Here is a 17,017-nt window from a genome sequence, read left to right on the forward strand (position 1 = left end):
AGCTGTATCAGCAACAAATGTTACCTTATTGAGAGGTATGTTTTCATTTTATTTATTTTATTTATTTAATAAAATTGATTTCTAAAGCATTCTTCTTGGTGTATTTAATTGATCAGTCACCTGCTACAATAATGTAATGTCCTTGAATTTTAAATATTTATATGAATATGAAATATAAATATGCGATTAAAATGCGATTAATTAGATTAATTAATTACAAAACCTGTAATTAATTAGATTAAAAATTTTAATCGCCTGACAGCACTAATATATATATATATATATATATATATATATATATATATATATATATATATACAGCATTTGTACATGCTATCATACTTCATATAGTCAAATAGTGTTTTTCGTAGATTGTCATAGAAGGGACAGTAAAGCAAGAAGTGGATTTCATTCTCTATTTCACCAAAGCTCACAGTAATGACGGCATATACAGTAATACATACAATACACAGTACACTGAGTATGAGTAGAGTCTAACCATGAAGCCCATTGGAAAGGGACAAGATAATTTTTTTCTCATTGTTGGGAATTTCTGCTGCCTCTCTTTGTCAAAGTCAAACTACCTCTCGTGGTCTACATCTGAACTTATTTTCTCCTTCCTTACTTAAAGGAAAACTCCAACATTTTGGGAAATTAGCTTATTTAAGATACATACCTTTTTTGTCTCTGTGCATGCATTAGGCTTAGGGAACGCCCGCACCGTTAGCATAGCTTAGCTTCATCACTGGAAGTGGGTCAGACTTTTACCCTGAAGTTCCCTACAGTCCCCTACAGTCACGAAATACACTCCAAATACAACTCCAAAACGTTCCTGTAAACATGTTGTGACCTGTGTATTTACCACATGGAGAAATAAAAAATAATTGAATTCGACATTTACGTTTTCTAAGCAAATATACTCAGAACTATTTTTTGCCTAACCACTCCTGTCGGGGCGCAGTGATTTCACGCAACGCAGTGCTACTTTCTAACGTGACGCCAGTGTTTGTTTACATTTTCATTTCATTCAAAGGATCCAAACCGATTGAAGTTTATGGATACCATGACTGTGGTAAGTTTTAAGGGGCTAGCGTTACACAATAAATGAGTTATAATAATACCACGAGTGTGGATTCACTCGCCCAAACCCTGTAGCCGCAGTCATGAAAGGGGCTAACTAGGTCGATAGTCCAGCAACATTATGTCCTATTCATCAATCTCACAATATTCGCTAACGTTAGACAGATGGAATACAGCCTTCCATCTAAAAACATAAATAAAAACTTACCACAGTCATGGTATCCATAAACTTCAATCGGTTCGGATCCTTTGAATGAAATGAAAATGTAAACAAACACTGGCGTCACGTTAGAAAGTAGCACTGCGTTGCGTGAATATTTTTGCTTAGAAAACGTAAATGTCTAATTCAATTATTTTTTATTTCTCCACGTGGTAAATACACAGGTTACAACATGTTTACAGGAACGTTTTGGAGTTGTATTTGGAGTGTATTTCGTGACTGTAGGGGACTGTAGGGAACTTCAGGGTAAAAGTCTGACCCACTTCCAGTGATGAAGCTAAGCTATGCTAACGGTGCGGGCGTTCCCTAAGTCTAATGCATGCACAGAGACAAAAAAGGTATGTATCTTCTTGTCTAACTCCAGGGAAGATGTTAAATAAGCTAATTTCCCAAAATGTTGGAGTTTTCCTTTAAAGGTGCTATAGATAACATTCAGCCACTAGATGACGCACTAGAGCACCAGCGTGTCATTTATCCAATCCGATGCATTCCACGGAGAGGGGGAAATGTCAAATAGGGAGGGGTAGGGCTGGGCGTTATGGCAAAAAATCATATCGCGATAACGATATGATAATGTTATCATATCATTCGATATCGATAATTATCGAAATTGTTATAAGTACAATTTTTTTTTTTTTTTTTTTTTTTTAAACAACAGATGTATGTTTATTTTGCAGCAATTCTTTGTCGTTGCCGCCATCTTTAGTGTTACATCCCCTCACACTCCAGTTCTCAGGCTGCAGCTGGTTTAAAAGCTAAAGTAAACCGGCTTCTCTGCTGGCTGTGGCTCCAGGGGAGTTGAACAGTTCTGGCTCTGCTAGTTTATTTTCTATCTTTTGGCGCTTTTTTGGTGGACAAACCACCGCACATGTGCACCGTGACTCACAACTGGAGACTAGCTCTGCTAGCACACATAGCCTACTGTGTACAGACGGTTTCAAACTGTATTTTAAATTAGAAAGCAAACAAAATAAAGAGAAAAATAAATCTCAATTTGGTCAGTATTGTCATTTGGACAAGCAAAGCCATTACTTTAAGTTGCAGGCAAGAAAGACAAGTCTGTCCACTGTCTCTGGTTTTAAAACTGCCCTGTTGCAGGTCACAAAAAAAAAAGAAAAAAATCGATATTTTTTTTCTTTCGATATCGATTATTAAAATATATCGTGATATTTATCGTTATCGTTATATCGCCCAGCCCTAGGGAGGGGATACATACCTGTAAACAACAACATACATTTTGGACATGCCAACCATTTTTAAATTATAAATTTATGAATCAATATTTTTGGGGGGGAAAAGCAATACTTTTATTCCACACCTTTCTAAAAGCTCCCTGGATGTATTTATATATATATATATTTTTAAGATTACTCTACATACATTTTTATCTATACCACCTTTAAATGTGTTGTCTCTGTCTCTCCCTCTACCCAGGCAAGACAGTAGCAGAGGTTTGGATGCAGGTTGTGTGTGCACTTCTGTGCGTTGGCCTGGTGGGGGCGCTGGTGCAGAAGGACCAGAGGGACCAGGTCGCCCAGCATGCCATCAAGCTGCACCGGGGCGGCGGGGCCACGCAGGGCCACAGCTGGGTGCTCAGCAACTGTAAGCGCCTCTCTGGCCTCCTGCGACACAAGAACGCCGTGGTCAGGAAGCTGGGTGTGGCGGCAGACGCCGTCGGACGAGACCGGGCACTTTCAGAACACGAGAAGCTCTTCCAGGTAGGGATTAGAAGAAACATGAGACCTCGTCCCATAATCCAGGAATTTGATCAGCGCAGCTTGACTTTCTTGAATTTGACACTTTCAATTTAGTGATACAACTTGCATCAGTATTGATGCACTGATTATTACATTACAGTTTGTTGCCAGAAAACATTTAAATAGATTTTTGGCACTGGTTTAATTTAGTTGCTTGTAACGTTTCCCAGAACATTTCCCATTATGTTGGCCAGAAATGTGTCTAGTGTATCTCAGCCTCTAGGCTCTGTGGGTACATTTTTGAGGACGGCGCAAACTTCAAATTATTATCAGCAGTAATTTTCCATTCTACTGTTTTGCCCTGAATTTCCCCAAGGGGACCAATAAAGGAATATCTTATTTTATCTTATCTTATCTTACGTCATCTGTCGCATTAATCAATCTCTATCCATGCTTGGAGACAAATTATTGCCTCAAAATGTGTCTCGTTGCATATCATGGCATTCGGTGAGAGAGGATCTAAGGAAACGGGGGAACTGTTAACTATGCTATCATGTGACCTCTGACCTCTCCTCCGTTATCCAGGTGCACACGTTGGAGGTGTTTCAGAAGGAGTTGAACGAGAGCGAGCGCTCGGTCTTCCAAGCGGTGCATGGCCTGCAGAGGGTGCTGCAGGGAGACTACAGAGACGTGGTGAACATGAAGGAGAGCAGCCGACAGAGACTAGAGGCCCTGAGGGAGGCAGCCATCAAGGTGAGTGTGATGACATCATGATGGTCAAAAATACCTTCTTTTTAATAAATTTTTTATTTTGTATACTGTACCCAGGGCCGCCTCAGGGGGTGTGCGAGCAGTGCTGTCGCACAGGGCCTCGCGGGAAGGGGGGCCTCGCACAAAAAAAATAAAAATAAAAAATAAAAATATTTTTTATTTATTATTTTTTTTATTATTTTTTTTTATTTTTTATTTTTTTTGCGAGGCCCCCCTTCCCGCGAGGCCCTTTTTCATCACAGACCTAAAATCTAGTTTTGCTTATATGCTTATATATTTCACATTAGACACGTTTGTAGAATGTTCCTGGCTCTGCGGCTCTGCACTATTCTCTATTGGAGCTCTGGGGCTCCGCAGCAGACATACTATTGGTTTCAAGAAGGGAGGGGTTACATCATGTGTACGCCGGCGTGCGTCAGCTGCGTTTGACTATTTCGCGCGTGCAGCTTTGGAGGTTATGCTTAGTTATGCCAGCCAAAACGAAGAGGACGGTCATTCGGCAGATGGACTGAAGATGAAAGTTGTTGCATGTTAGACAGTTCAGTCAGGCTAGCCATCCCGGCTAAAGGCAGGGACAGCTAGTTAGCTTTAGCTACGTTATAATATTGAGTGCTAACGTGTGGTTCAGTCGGGATAGCCATGATGATGTCGGCTAGTAGCTAGCTTAGCTAAAGGCTAACTAGCGTTAGCTAACCTAGAGAGAGCGCGTGCAGCATTGTTATGCCAAGATGAAGAGGACGGTCATTCGGCAGATGAACTTCGTCAACTCCACGCAGTTGTCTCCATCCTCTTGGACGTTTGGTGAGTTTTTAATGCACTCTATTCTATTCCCGCCGTGGATATATCTCTCTCTCTCTCTCGGGAGCCAAACGGGCCGGCTAGCTGTTGTAGTAGCTAACGGTGTGTGGCCTGGTGTCAGCACCTGGTGCGAGGGAGGTGAGCTTGGTGTTTCATTATGAGAATATCTCCATGCTCAAGTCGGCTATAGTCCGCGAGGGACTTGTTGCCGGCACCGCTATGGTAAACACCACTCTGTAGTGGGACGTGTATTGCCTTCTTTTTCCCTTCCCTCTTCGGATGAGAAGAGGAAAACACCGCGGCTGTCTGAAGTGTTGGCCTGTATTGCTTTTCTCACGTTGTACAGTTTTTCAGTGGTAGCCGCATAGCTTGCTTCTGCGTTAGCTAGTGGTTAGCGATAGCCGGGTTGAGCTAACTGTTAGCTGTTTAGCTACGACGTTAGCTGCTCGTTTTCGCTCGGCTGGGAACGTTAGCTTGATGCTATCAGTTAGCCTAGAGTTAGCTGTTAGCTTGTGCTACGACCATTGACATTAGCCGTGAGAATAGCAAGCCCTGGCACTTTGACTACGACATCATCTTTGACAGAAGATGTAGTCGGGCCTGCACCATGACAAGGCTCCGGCCATAGCTTCTTTTTGTCCCGCCAGCGAGAGGCCTTTCGTCAACGTGGAGACCTGTGTTGCGGCCTTTCGCCCTGCGTTCCTTGGTGCAGGTAAGATGTCCATTGGACATTACCCCACTCTTCCTTCCTTCCCCTCCCGAATGTTTTGTTAATAACAATGTTTTTTTCCAGGCAAAACATATGTTACTTCACAACATTTGGAGATACGACATGTGCTGTGTGTGAATTGTCTTGGTCGTTTGTGTAGCTTGGGTAGCGTTGGCCAAAGCTGTGTGTGGCCTGGTGTCAGTACCTGGCTACTCTATTTGCAGTTAGCCTATTTAGCTGATGTCGGCCATTGGCTCCTTGCTACTTTGTTTTCTCTGGTATAGACCCTCTTCTCTTTGGATTTAAGTGTTGATCTTTGTCCTTTTGGATCTATGTATATTCATGTTGCCTTTGTGAAGTTATCTTTTCCTTCTGTTTTGTTCTTCCATTAAAAGTTGAATATCCTTTAGGGGCTCATCTTTGCTTATCTCTCTCATACATGCTCTCTCTCTAACACACACACACAGACATGCTCTCTCTCTCTAACACACAAACACACATGCTCTCTCTCTCTCTCTCTTTCTAACACACAGACATGCTCTATATCTCTCTCTAACACACAAAAGGACATGCTCTCTCTCTATATATTTCTCTCTCTTTCTAACACACATACATGCTCTCTCTCTAACACACACACACAAACAGACATGCTCTCTCTCTATCTCTCTCTCTCTGGCCTTGCTCTGGTGGAGGGTCAGGGGCATTGCCGGGTCTGTGCAGCGATAACACTGTATATTGACTGTAGAACGGGAGATCTCTCTCTCGCTCTCTCTCTTGCTATATGTTGACTGTATCATGCCCAGCCTCGGGCAGCGCTATTATTTAAGAATATGTTGACTGTATGGAAAAGAAAAAAAAACCTTGAGGCAATAGTTTTTAGACAACATAAACGTTTGGAGAGGCTATGATAGCCATAGACCTTGGGGCAATAGTTTAGACAACATACTAATGTTTGGAGAGGCTATGATAGGCATAGACTTTGGGGCAATAGTTTTAAAACCTGTTAATTTTCCCAGAGATGAGACTTTTGGATCTGCCAAATATAGTCAGTTTGAAGTCCAATCAGAATGTAGTCACTTAGGTGGTGTATTACTCGCACTGTCTCTGAAGGCCAGGATCACACCACAGGTCCAAGTGGCACAAATCATGTTTTTTTTGCCTACTTGTGATGTGACACAGATCAGATTTTTGAACAGCGTGAACACAAAAATCTGATATTTTCAAATCATATTTGGGCCACTTTCATATGTGCTGTTCACATTTGTATTCTTATTTATAATAATAAAAAAAAATGTATGTGGCCAATATCAGATTCTAGTGTGAACTGGTCACGCTCCTGAACTGACCCGCATGCACAAATGAACAATAAAGAAGATGGACGTAAAGAATTGTGACAAATGTCAATCTAGAGTGACGTAAAAGTTGCATGAAAGTCACATGACTGTTAACACATTGAGTGCCACGCCCCTTCCGGGAAGTGACCCCTTCCGTGCCGCCCATTAAACCCATGTAAATGTTATTGAAGATATAACGTGTTGTAATGTTGTTTGCTGGAGCCACTTCATCCACAACAGCACACCCCGGTCAGAGAGCGGACACAGACACCAAAGAACAGTCCTTTGTAGTTTAATGTTGGTATCAAAGGATGATAGGGTTTCTTCAGTACAGGTGATTTCCATCCAGTTCGTAAGGCTGAATGAAACAATGAGCATCCACACAAGGATGAGAATGGTATTGGGTGAATCTAGCCAATTATTGAGTGAGTGGTTTTCATCCAGTTTGTAAGGCTGGATGAACAGTGAGGAATTGAGTGAGTGATTTCCACCCAGGTTGTAAGGCTGGATGAATTAGTGAGATATTGAGTGGGTGAGCGAGTGGTATTTTCATTACGAACACACTCTCATGTGATAGCAGACAGCAGTGGAAACAACATGTGGCGGCAAGATGGCCGCTGCATTTAATCACCAGACTAAGGACCCCTGGGCTGTCCAGAGAGATGCCTGACTAGAAAGTAATAGGACACCTGGTGGTCCAAAGAATTGCCTGACTGGAAATAATAATAATACACCATAGAAAATAATGGGGAATTTACAACAAACGTAGTTGTAGTTTGTAGAGCTAAACCTATATTTTATAGTATAGCTATGGGTATAATAACGCCCTCGAGTCTCAGTGAGCTGCTTCTGGTCAACGTGCAAAAAACAGATTCTTTTTTCATCCGTACATTTCCGTTTTTATATCGTTTGAATATGAACATAGTCCGACCGCTTCTGAGCAATTCCAGGGAAAAGACACGAAAACAGCGTTTTTGTGTAATTCAATAAACACGTACATTTTTCGCCTGATTATCGGATCTTCCTGAAATCAACGATAGATCATCATTATTATCCTTCGTCGTGCACGCATGCAACGTGATTTAGACCGGCGCGCCGCCCCCCGCGTGTACCGGCGCGCCGCCCCCCTTAACAATTGTGTGTAATTGAGCCGTACTGTATTGTACCCATTCTGCAATCTGTTAAATAAAGTTTTCATTCATTCATTCATTCTCCTCCCGATGTGTTCGTTCAACTCGCGTCTCTGCGACCAGCCGCTCTATCGTACAATACAGTACGGCTCAATACACACAATTGTTAAGGGGATGCAGACCAGAGAAAGTCTTTTGTCTTGTTTACATCAGGTTCATTCATTCATTCTCCTCCCGATGTGTTCGTTCAACTCACGTCTCTGCGACCAGCCGCTCTATCGGAGATAGGATCACATTGTGTCATGTTTTGCTAGAGGGTGGCGATGTTTATTATTCCGAATAGATCTACACGGGCTTATAGCCTATAATACGTGACATTTGAAGCAGGCACCACTGCTGTTGTAATTGTCTGGTAATAGCTGTTTCGAGTGTGTTTATTATTACTGCCTTCCCATATCTCACGCCCCAAAGGCGATAGCGAGGGGGGGCGTACGCGTGTAGGTCAGTGGCCAATCAGAGCGCAAAACGGGAACCCGGAAACACAACTGGGTTGGTAAAAGCATACACGCCCATAATTTTGTCATATGGGCGTGGCTCTCAATGTGTTAAGGACTCCCTTGTCCCAACCATTCAGACCACAAAATACCCCTGCTGTCACATGCAGAGCACTCACCACAGAACATGACCTACAACATCCCCTCAACCCAAGTTTCACCCTAGAACAACCCATGTATCACTCTCCTCCCGTCCAGATGCAGATACAGCACACTGTGGCAAGAGCTTCATGTCCTCAGTGCCCTCAACAATCTGCTCCAATGGCAATATCGTGGACTTGTCTTTTGCGGATGTACTTTGTGCTTTGATGTATGAATGTTCCTATGTATGTTAATGTTTCTCAGTTGACTGTGTTTTGTGTAAATGGACTGCATTTATATAGTGCTTCTATCCAAAGCGCTTAACAACTTATGCCTCACATTCACCCATTCACTCACACACACATTCACACACAGATGGTGGAGGCGGCTATGCAAGGTGCCAACCGTTACCTGCTCATCGGGAGCAGTTATGGGTTAAGTATCTTGCTCAGGGAGGAGTCAGAATCAAACCGGGAACCTTCTGATTACCAGATTACCGCTCTACCTCCTGAGCCACTGTCCACCCTGTGTGGTGTGGTGTGTGGGGGTGTTTTTGTGTTTAATCGTTGTTTTCATACAGGATGTGAAAATAAATGAAGCATCTATCTACCAACAAATGTAAAATCTGTACAGTTATCCTGCATATCCACTAAATATATATGTTATTATGCGAGTCTTGCGAGTGCAGTCCTGTATGCTGTTAGCCTGGGTGTTTCTGTTCAGGTGTGTTCCTTCCTACTAGTACCAGTACCTTGTACTAACACTTGCCTGTGTGTCGTGTCACCTCCTCTCAGGAGGAGCAGGAGTACGTGGAGTTGGTGGCAGCAGAGAAGCATCAGCAGGAGGCGGTGAAGAGCGCTCTGGCCCAGAACAAGACCCTGTCCATGCTGGACGAGATCCTGGAGGACGTCCGCAGGGCAGCAGACCGGCTGGAGGAGGAGATTGAGGACCATGCCTTTGATTACAACAAGCAGGTGAGTAGGGAACACCACTGACTTCATGAGGTTTTTTTGTATTTGTTTTTTTAAAGATATATTTGAAAAATAGTTGTGAAATTATTAAAACGGCAATAACTATTTTCTGAGCAGCATTTTTCACATTTTCAAAACTTCTTATGACCACCTGCCATCAGAAGGTCTCATGGTGGAGTCATGGTGTCCTGTTTTATCAACCCTGTGCCACCAGTGGCCAGTCTGTTGTTATTCTATCATTTATCTTCTTTGTTGATAGAACCTGGCCCAGCCTCTTAACACTTTCAGTGCCACGAGGTGGCGCCAGAGTTAGCTCTTGAATGCCACCATCGGCACCAATGTTCCGCTTAATATCGCCTAATCTATGTTTTAAATTATGGCTATGTGTCTAATCTGCCCGTCGCTTATCAAAGAATCCTTTTCCAGTCAGTGCTGTCAAGGCAGATTGGTTTTTTATCGCTTCATTTCCGTTTGAGAGCATTTTGAAAAGCACCCGTTTTGAGGTAAAAAACAGTCCATTCTGGACCATTCTATGATAATCGTCTTTTACTGGAATATTCCAGAACGTTGATATTTGTCGGCCTATTTATGAATCGTTTTCAAATAAACGCTAGATGATCAATATTATACGTACACGCACGCACATTCGAGCCGCGCACGGATAATCGCCGTGTTCATTTCCTCTTGGATTTTTACAGTGAAACCGATAGAGCCCATTTCACAAAACAGCTTATATCTTCATCAAAATGAGTCTGATTATCCTAACACTGATAACATAGATTCCTTACCTGACATCAGATGGTATCCAACTGGTATATTCCAATTCCTGATCACCATTCGAAAAAATCGATAAGTGTATAGATCCAACGTGATACAGTAGTACACATGATTCCGCGGGGCTCAGAGGATCCAGAATGAACTGTGGTAACCCCGGCTGGATCAGTGGACTGGAAAATGTGGAGTACAGGATTTTTTTCCCCATCCATTTTCATTGAGTCCATTCCAAAATCCCTTATGTCATCTGGGAGACGATAGGGGGCGCTTTTTTCCACATCTGATCGCCGGCGGCACTCGGGTATACTAGGGTAGGCTCGTGTGATGCAATATGATTTCAGATCGCTAAAAAAGAAAAAATCCGAGAAATCTCGTGAGTGGCTTTCAACGAGATATTAATAATTCCGAGAAAACTCGTGAGTGGCATAGAAAGTGTTAATCACATACATTTTGTGCTGTTAGAATAGCATTCTGTTTATAGGTGAAGTATTTACCTACCTTGTTTACCTTTTTTACTAACACTTGCATGTGTGTCGTGTCACCTCCTCTCAGGAGGAGCAGTGAACATATTGTGCATATGTGAACATATGCACATTAAATGTGGAATTCCACAAGGTTCAGTTTTAGGACATAAACTGTTTATTTTATATATCAATGACATATGTGAAGTGTCAAAACTATTGAAATGTGTATTATTTGCGGACGACACACATTTTTACAGCTCAGGATATGATTTAAAAGCTTTAGCAAGCATTATCGTGCAGGAAATGGACAAACTCAAGAAATGGTTTAAGGAAAATAAACATTATCATTAAATGTGAAAAAAACAAAGTTTATGATCTTTCGCAAAAGAAAAAAAGAGGAAAATGTTGCATTGTCAATAGATGGGGTTAATATTGAAAGGGTTACAGAACTAAGTTTTTTGGGAGTATTGCTGGACGAAGGTTTGACCTGGAAACCTCATTGCACACGTAAGGAAAAAAATTTCTACACGTATTTTTATTGTGAATAAAGTTAAATATGTATTAGGTAACAAAGCAATGCGAACATTGTACTGTGCACTCATATTGCCTAATATTAATTACTGTGTGGAAGTATGGGGTAACACCTATAAGAATAATATAAAACCACTATCTCCTACAGAAGAGAGCTATTAGGATTATTTGTAAAGCAGACTATTGAGAACACACCAACATATTATTTATTAATTCTGGATTATTGAAATTGCAAGAGCTAGTTAAGTTACAGACATTAATAGTTATGCACAAGGCCAAAAGTAAAGCATTACCAGCCAATCTACAAAACAGGGTTGTCCTCATATCACAGAATGGAGAGCATAGAAGGGAAGGTAATTTTTTTTTTCTTTTTTTTTTTTTTATCTTTTTCCCCCTCCTTTTTCCTCCGATTTTCTCCCATCCCAATGTTAGTCGTTATGCCAATGGACCTGTCTCAAACCCTGCCCTCTTTTCTTGATCATCCAATCACAGCTGTCGCTTACCTCAGAGGAAGTCCGAGGTAAGCGACAGCTGTGATTGGAGGATCAAGAAAAGGGGCAGGGTTTGAGATAGGTCTATTCCCAATCCCCTTCCTGGTCGCTGCGCACTTACCCCCCACAGTCGGTCTGGGAGAGTGGAGGCTACCACGTGCTTCCTCCGACACACGTCCAGCCAATCAACCGCTTCTTTTCACCTGGCAGCGCGGATTCTCACTGAGAGGGCGTTGCGTGTGGAAGGATCACACTATCCCACTTAGATCCTATCCGCGCTTAGCAGGCGCCCCGACCGAACTGTAGGAGTCGCTGTTTACAACGACCCGGACCCACCCCGCCAGCTTCTCCCACCCTCTAATACTGCCAATTGTATTAGTGTGAACGGCCAGCCAAGCTGGTGACAACCCCGGAGCTGTGAGCTGGATTCGAACAGGCGAATCCAGCCGCTCCGGGGTTGGTGACGAACGCAATCTCCGTTACTCCGGACAACCCTAAAACAGATGTGTATATCAGTGGTGGGAGTCAAACTCTGGAATTCTCTTTAATAATGAGTTGAAGTACTGTAAAAATATTTTCCAACAAAAAAATACTTTTAACACATTGGACACCAGCAGCAGGGGGCGCTGATGGCCTTCAGCGCCAGTGCGTTATTCAATGGATATAGCTTTAGAATGCCAAACTTGCAAGTCTTAAAACTATATTTTATATTATGCTATGGATCTAATAACATGCGGTCAGTTGCTTCTGGTCAACATGCAAAAAACAGATTGTTTTTTCATCCGTACATTTCCGTTTTATACTGTTTTGAATATGAGTATAGTTTGAGTGATTCTGAGTAATTCAGGAAAAGACGAGAAAAAGGCATTTGAGTTATCACGTTGTAATTTTTCGGCTGATTATCTAATCATCCTGAAATCAACGGTAGATTATTGGTATTATGTCTCCTCGTGTATACATGAAATGCTGCTTGAACCGCGGGCCCCCCCCCCTCCTGCCACCAACGGTACACAGCACAGACAGAGTCCACACACACAGCTTCGATTGTGGGAGAAATAAATATCAGATCAACGCAATATTGGATATATAGAGTCCTTACCTGGTCTCTGATGTAATGCAAAAAAAATAATCCAATTATTTGATCGCCATTCCAGTTATCCACAGCGATCCTGTCCCTGACATTACCGAGCGTTACACATGAACGGGTGGGCGGGGTTAGTGTTCCATGCCATTGTTGTAAGCGCCTGCCTCGCCTGAGTATTTAAACCCCACCCCCACGGCTCAGATCGGCTCAGAAAACACACCAGACCGTTTCAAATGGAGTGCAATAACTCCGCAAGGCAGTAGAGGGCGTTGTTGACCGTCTGCCAGCTCAGACACATTCACCAGGGTCTGCAGAGATTGCAGCCATGAATTATGAATAGATATAGCAAATAAAAGTTAACTCGTTGTTGGCGTTATTCGATTGGCGGGCAATAATGAGTTAACTCGTTCTTGGCACAGAATGTGTTAAAGACAGAACAATGAGAACATATATGAACAGCAGGTATACATTTATCTGTATCTGATTTAATTTTTTGTTAAATAAATTTCTCTTTTCCATGCATGCAAGGCTTGTGACGCAGGTTTTTTCTTTGAATTTCTTTTTAATTTGGGTAACCAGCAATATTATTATTATTATTACCGTTATTATTGTTATTATTATTAACACTATGGCGTCCGTCCACGTATATATACGTGTTTCGAAAAAGAGCGTTGTGGACCAGAGCCACGTATGGTGGCAAGTTGTTATTGTTTTATTCCATATTTATAATGCTTCTTAGGTACCCGATCCACTAGCAGGATCTTTTCACATATTTGATTTTCGAAACATGCAGTACCGGCCAGACCCGCTTAGGGGCGCCATCGCTCCACTGCAGTATCATTATGTGGATTTAAAAAAAAAATGCTTTTACAGTTCTGTGGGCGGATCATAGATCCTTGATTCCAAAAGAAGACCCTCCATCTTGGATCAGCTTGCAGAGCGTTTTTTTCAGCGTGGAATAATGGGATTTATGATTAGCCAATGTGCATATCGATCTACCAGAATCCGATAACTGGTGAGGAAATGCTGCCGGCGATCACATGGCCTGACGGTAGGATAATATTACCCCAAATTACAGCTGGATTGGACATTGTTTTATAACGTAATGTGATCGATCAATGAAAATGCTATATTGAACGCACACTGTATTGCTAATCAATAATAGTAATCAGCGTTCCCCGCCGCCCCCATTTCATCCATAGATGCTCTGTAATAGTCCGGATGCTACGCAGTTTGTTTTATTTCATTCGTATATATACAGCAGAAATGGCGTTTGATATAACGGCGCCAACGTTTAGCCTTTTTTGCAGCCTCCTGCAGAAAAAGCCTAGACGAAAAGTGCGATATACCTTATATTCACAACGCTATAAAATGACAACCAACCGATGGATCTTTATTTTCTTTAAGCCATTATGAAGGCACGGTTTATGCACTCAAGTGACAATGAGAATGGACAGATAGCAATACTATAAATGATATATAAAGCTCTTAGAAAGTACATTGGTTTGTTTACAAGCCTCTGTCCTCTGAGGCCTAAATCGCCGCGCCCCGCCGGTCGCCATAGTGGTCATATTATCATTATTATTATTATTATTATTGTTATTATAATTATGGTAATGTTATTATTATATTATTATTATTATTATTATTATTGTATGGTATGAAGCTGTAAGGTGCACTTGAGCTGACCATTATGTTCAAATAAATATGAAGTTTGGAAGGGGGCAGGAAACCGTTTTCTTCATCCTGCTCCTTTTCGGCCATGGGTGTATCATGTAAAGAAAATTTTTTGGTGATATTGTGCAAAGATGAACTGTACCCCCATGTACGAAACAAAATAAAATGAATGAATGAAAAAAACCTACAACCAGGAAAATCCCAAGAGAAAGTTGTATTGTAGTTGAAATCTTGTAATCCATGCAAAAAGTTATAAGACTATAATACAACCAGTATAGTTTTAGAACTGTATATAGTCATCTTTATATTAGTCATATTTATTATTATTCTATTCTTCTTATTCTATTTAATTTTATTTATATTATTGGATACTGCTATGGTTGAGGAACCACAAGAAAGTGAATTTAACATTTTCTTTGCTGGAAAGTATTGAATGACGTGACAATAAAAGGAATCGGAATTTGAGTAAGGCAGTGATGAGGCTTTTGTTTTGGTAAAAATGTGTCTGTTTACAGCGGCAGCTTGCTGCCCCCTAGTGGTCAGGAAACTGCAGCTTTAAAGAATTAATAAGTATATAATTTTAAAAAGAGACATTTTAGGTATTTCTGTTTCAATGCTATGATACCACAGTGAAGAGTGACAGAAACATGGGGGGGGGGGGGGCATGCAACAGAGGTCAAGGGTTGGATTTGAACCCAGGAGGTTGTGATCGTATGGTTTGCCTTAGCTTGGTGAGCCACCAGGGCCCTATTCCCCGTACCTGGTTCAACTAAGTCGATCAAAAGTCCCATTAGCCAGATTCAATTAACCCGATGTTTGAATCCAGGAACCCTGTTCCTCGAACGCTGATTCAGTCTTGTTAATTCGAACCAGACTTGATACTCAGGATAATTGCGCGCGGCAGCCTCACCTGAAAAGACAGCACGTGTCGATCGCAGAAATCCTGATTTTCTAACGGCATTGATTGATTGAAAACTTTATTAACAGATTGCAGAATGGGTACAATACAGTACGGCTCAATAGCCTCGCCGACAAGTTAAATGCATAATCTATAGGCAAATTTTAAGTCCCTCATTACCCTAATCAATCAGATTATATTTATTTAAATGTGCCTGCTGGCAGTAGGCTTAAAGGAATGAATAATCTAATGAGATTTTGCTAGCGAAAATAATTAGTTCAACTCTTTCAGAATAAGTAGATAAAAACAAGCCCAAAGATCTAATTGATACGAATTAATAGATACTTATGAGGATATCTGTACTGTATGTGCTTAGGTATCATGTACTATATAAATACATGGTTCCCAAAGTTTTCAAGGCGCGACCCCCGAAATAACATGTCAGAGAGGCTTGGAGGCTATACAGTTTCACTATTAATCAGGTTTTAATCTGTTTCGGACATCATCCATACATGCATTGAATTGATTAACCTTTGATTTATACCAGTGACACCAGTCATGTTCATCACCCTCTTGTTCATCATCAGATAACAGTGCTGCCTTGAACAGATAAATGCATTTTCTCATTCATTCATCAAAACGTCAAAGGCTTGCAATTGCTCATTCATTTTCTTAAGTCACGTCCACGTCATCAAGTCCGTCAAACAGCGCATCTCCTCAGACATTTTAATCCCAGTTACAATATCACAATAACGTGTGAGTGACAATTCAACAATCCACAGATTCAGATTTGTCGTAATTCACATCCACAATCCACCCATAAAGACGCTTCAATTTATGCTTGAATGAAACACAATCCGGGCGCTCCGGTAAGCAAATACATCTACAGCGGAGAATATGAAACGAATCAGAGCCAAACGCCTGATTAAAAATATCCCTGCAGGATTCACATTTGCAATGCTCCATTATTAAAATAACCACATAGTGTGTGTCGCGACTCGTGAGCGCCGTATCCGTATAACTATGACGTGCATTATTTAGGACAAAGTAAATCCATAGGCTGAATATGATTTATTATCAGCATTTTAGGTCTATTATTTTACATTTCAAAAGCCCCCTCCAAAAGAGGAATAACTTGTAAAGCGCTATTACGTAACCATTGACTACAGGAAGGCTCGTTAACTTGTCAATGTTACACAATAAGGAGACGGCAGCCAAAGTATCTAAATAAAGAATATTTTAATTAATAGTTACCATGGTTTTTCGTAACTGAAATGAACATCAAATAATAGACAGACAAACACAGGACTATACAGACAGGATCAGCACCAGACGGAAGGGATGACAGACTACTTATACACAAGGGAATGACGAGACAACACACACCTGGGGTAATGGTAATTGGGTACACCTGGGGGGAAAACAATAGGGACTACACACCATGACAAAGGACTACATCTAGACATGACAACTCACATTAGGAGCGCCTGATCAGGGCACAAACATACCCCCACATAACACCCCCCCCCTTAAATGTATGGCCATAACCCCAAAGTGAAATGGGGAAATGGACATAAACAAGAAAAACCGTACCTAAATAACTAAAGGGGAAGAAAAAAAACCAAATATAGCGGTTGATAAGTGGGGAACCCTGATGTAAACAAGACGAAAAGTCGCCCTCTGGTCCGCATCCCCCCAACAACTGTGCATCTTGAGCTGCCCCTCATTGCACCCTGCAATCCATCAATAAAGT

The 17,017-nt window shown here is 41.5% G+C and overlaps 1 protein-coding gene across 6 annotated transcripts in view; it reads left to right on the plus strand.

Annotated features, from left to right (window-relative positions):
- tmco3 (transmembrane and coiled-coil domains 3) overlaps positions 1-17,017 on the plus strand; it is a 77,786-nt gene that overhangs the window by 14,408 nt on the left and 46,361 nt on the right. For all 6 annotated transcript variants that reach the window (XM_084308953.1, XM_084308958.1, XM_084308955.1 and 3 more), the window contains 3 exons: positions 2,735-3,018; positions 3,583-3,750; positions 9,169-9,348. In XM_084308953.1, the coding sequence (XP_084165079.1) occupies positions 2,758-3,018; positions 3,583-3,750; positions 9,169-9,348 (609 nt within the window). In that variant the 5' untranslated portion in view covers positions 2,735-2,757. The remainder of the gene's footprint in view (positions 1-2,734; positions 3,019-3,582; positions 3,751-9,168; positions 9,349-17,017) is intronic.

This window comes from Notolepis coatsorum (genome assembly GCF_963971535.1).
Source record: "Notolepis coatsorum genome assembly, chromosome: 2".
Taxonomy (NCBI): Eukaryota; Metazoa; Chordata; class Actinopteri; order Aulopiformes; family Paralepididae; genus Notolepis; species Notolepis coatsorum.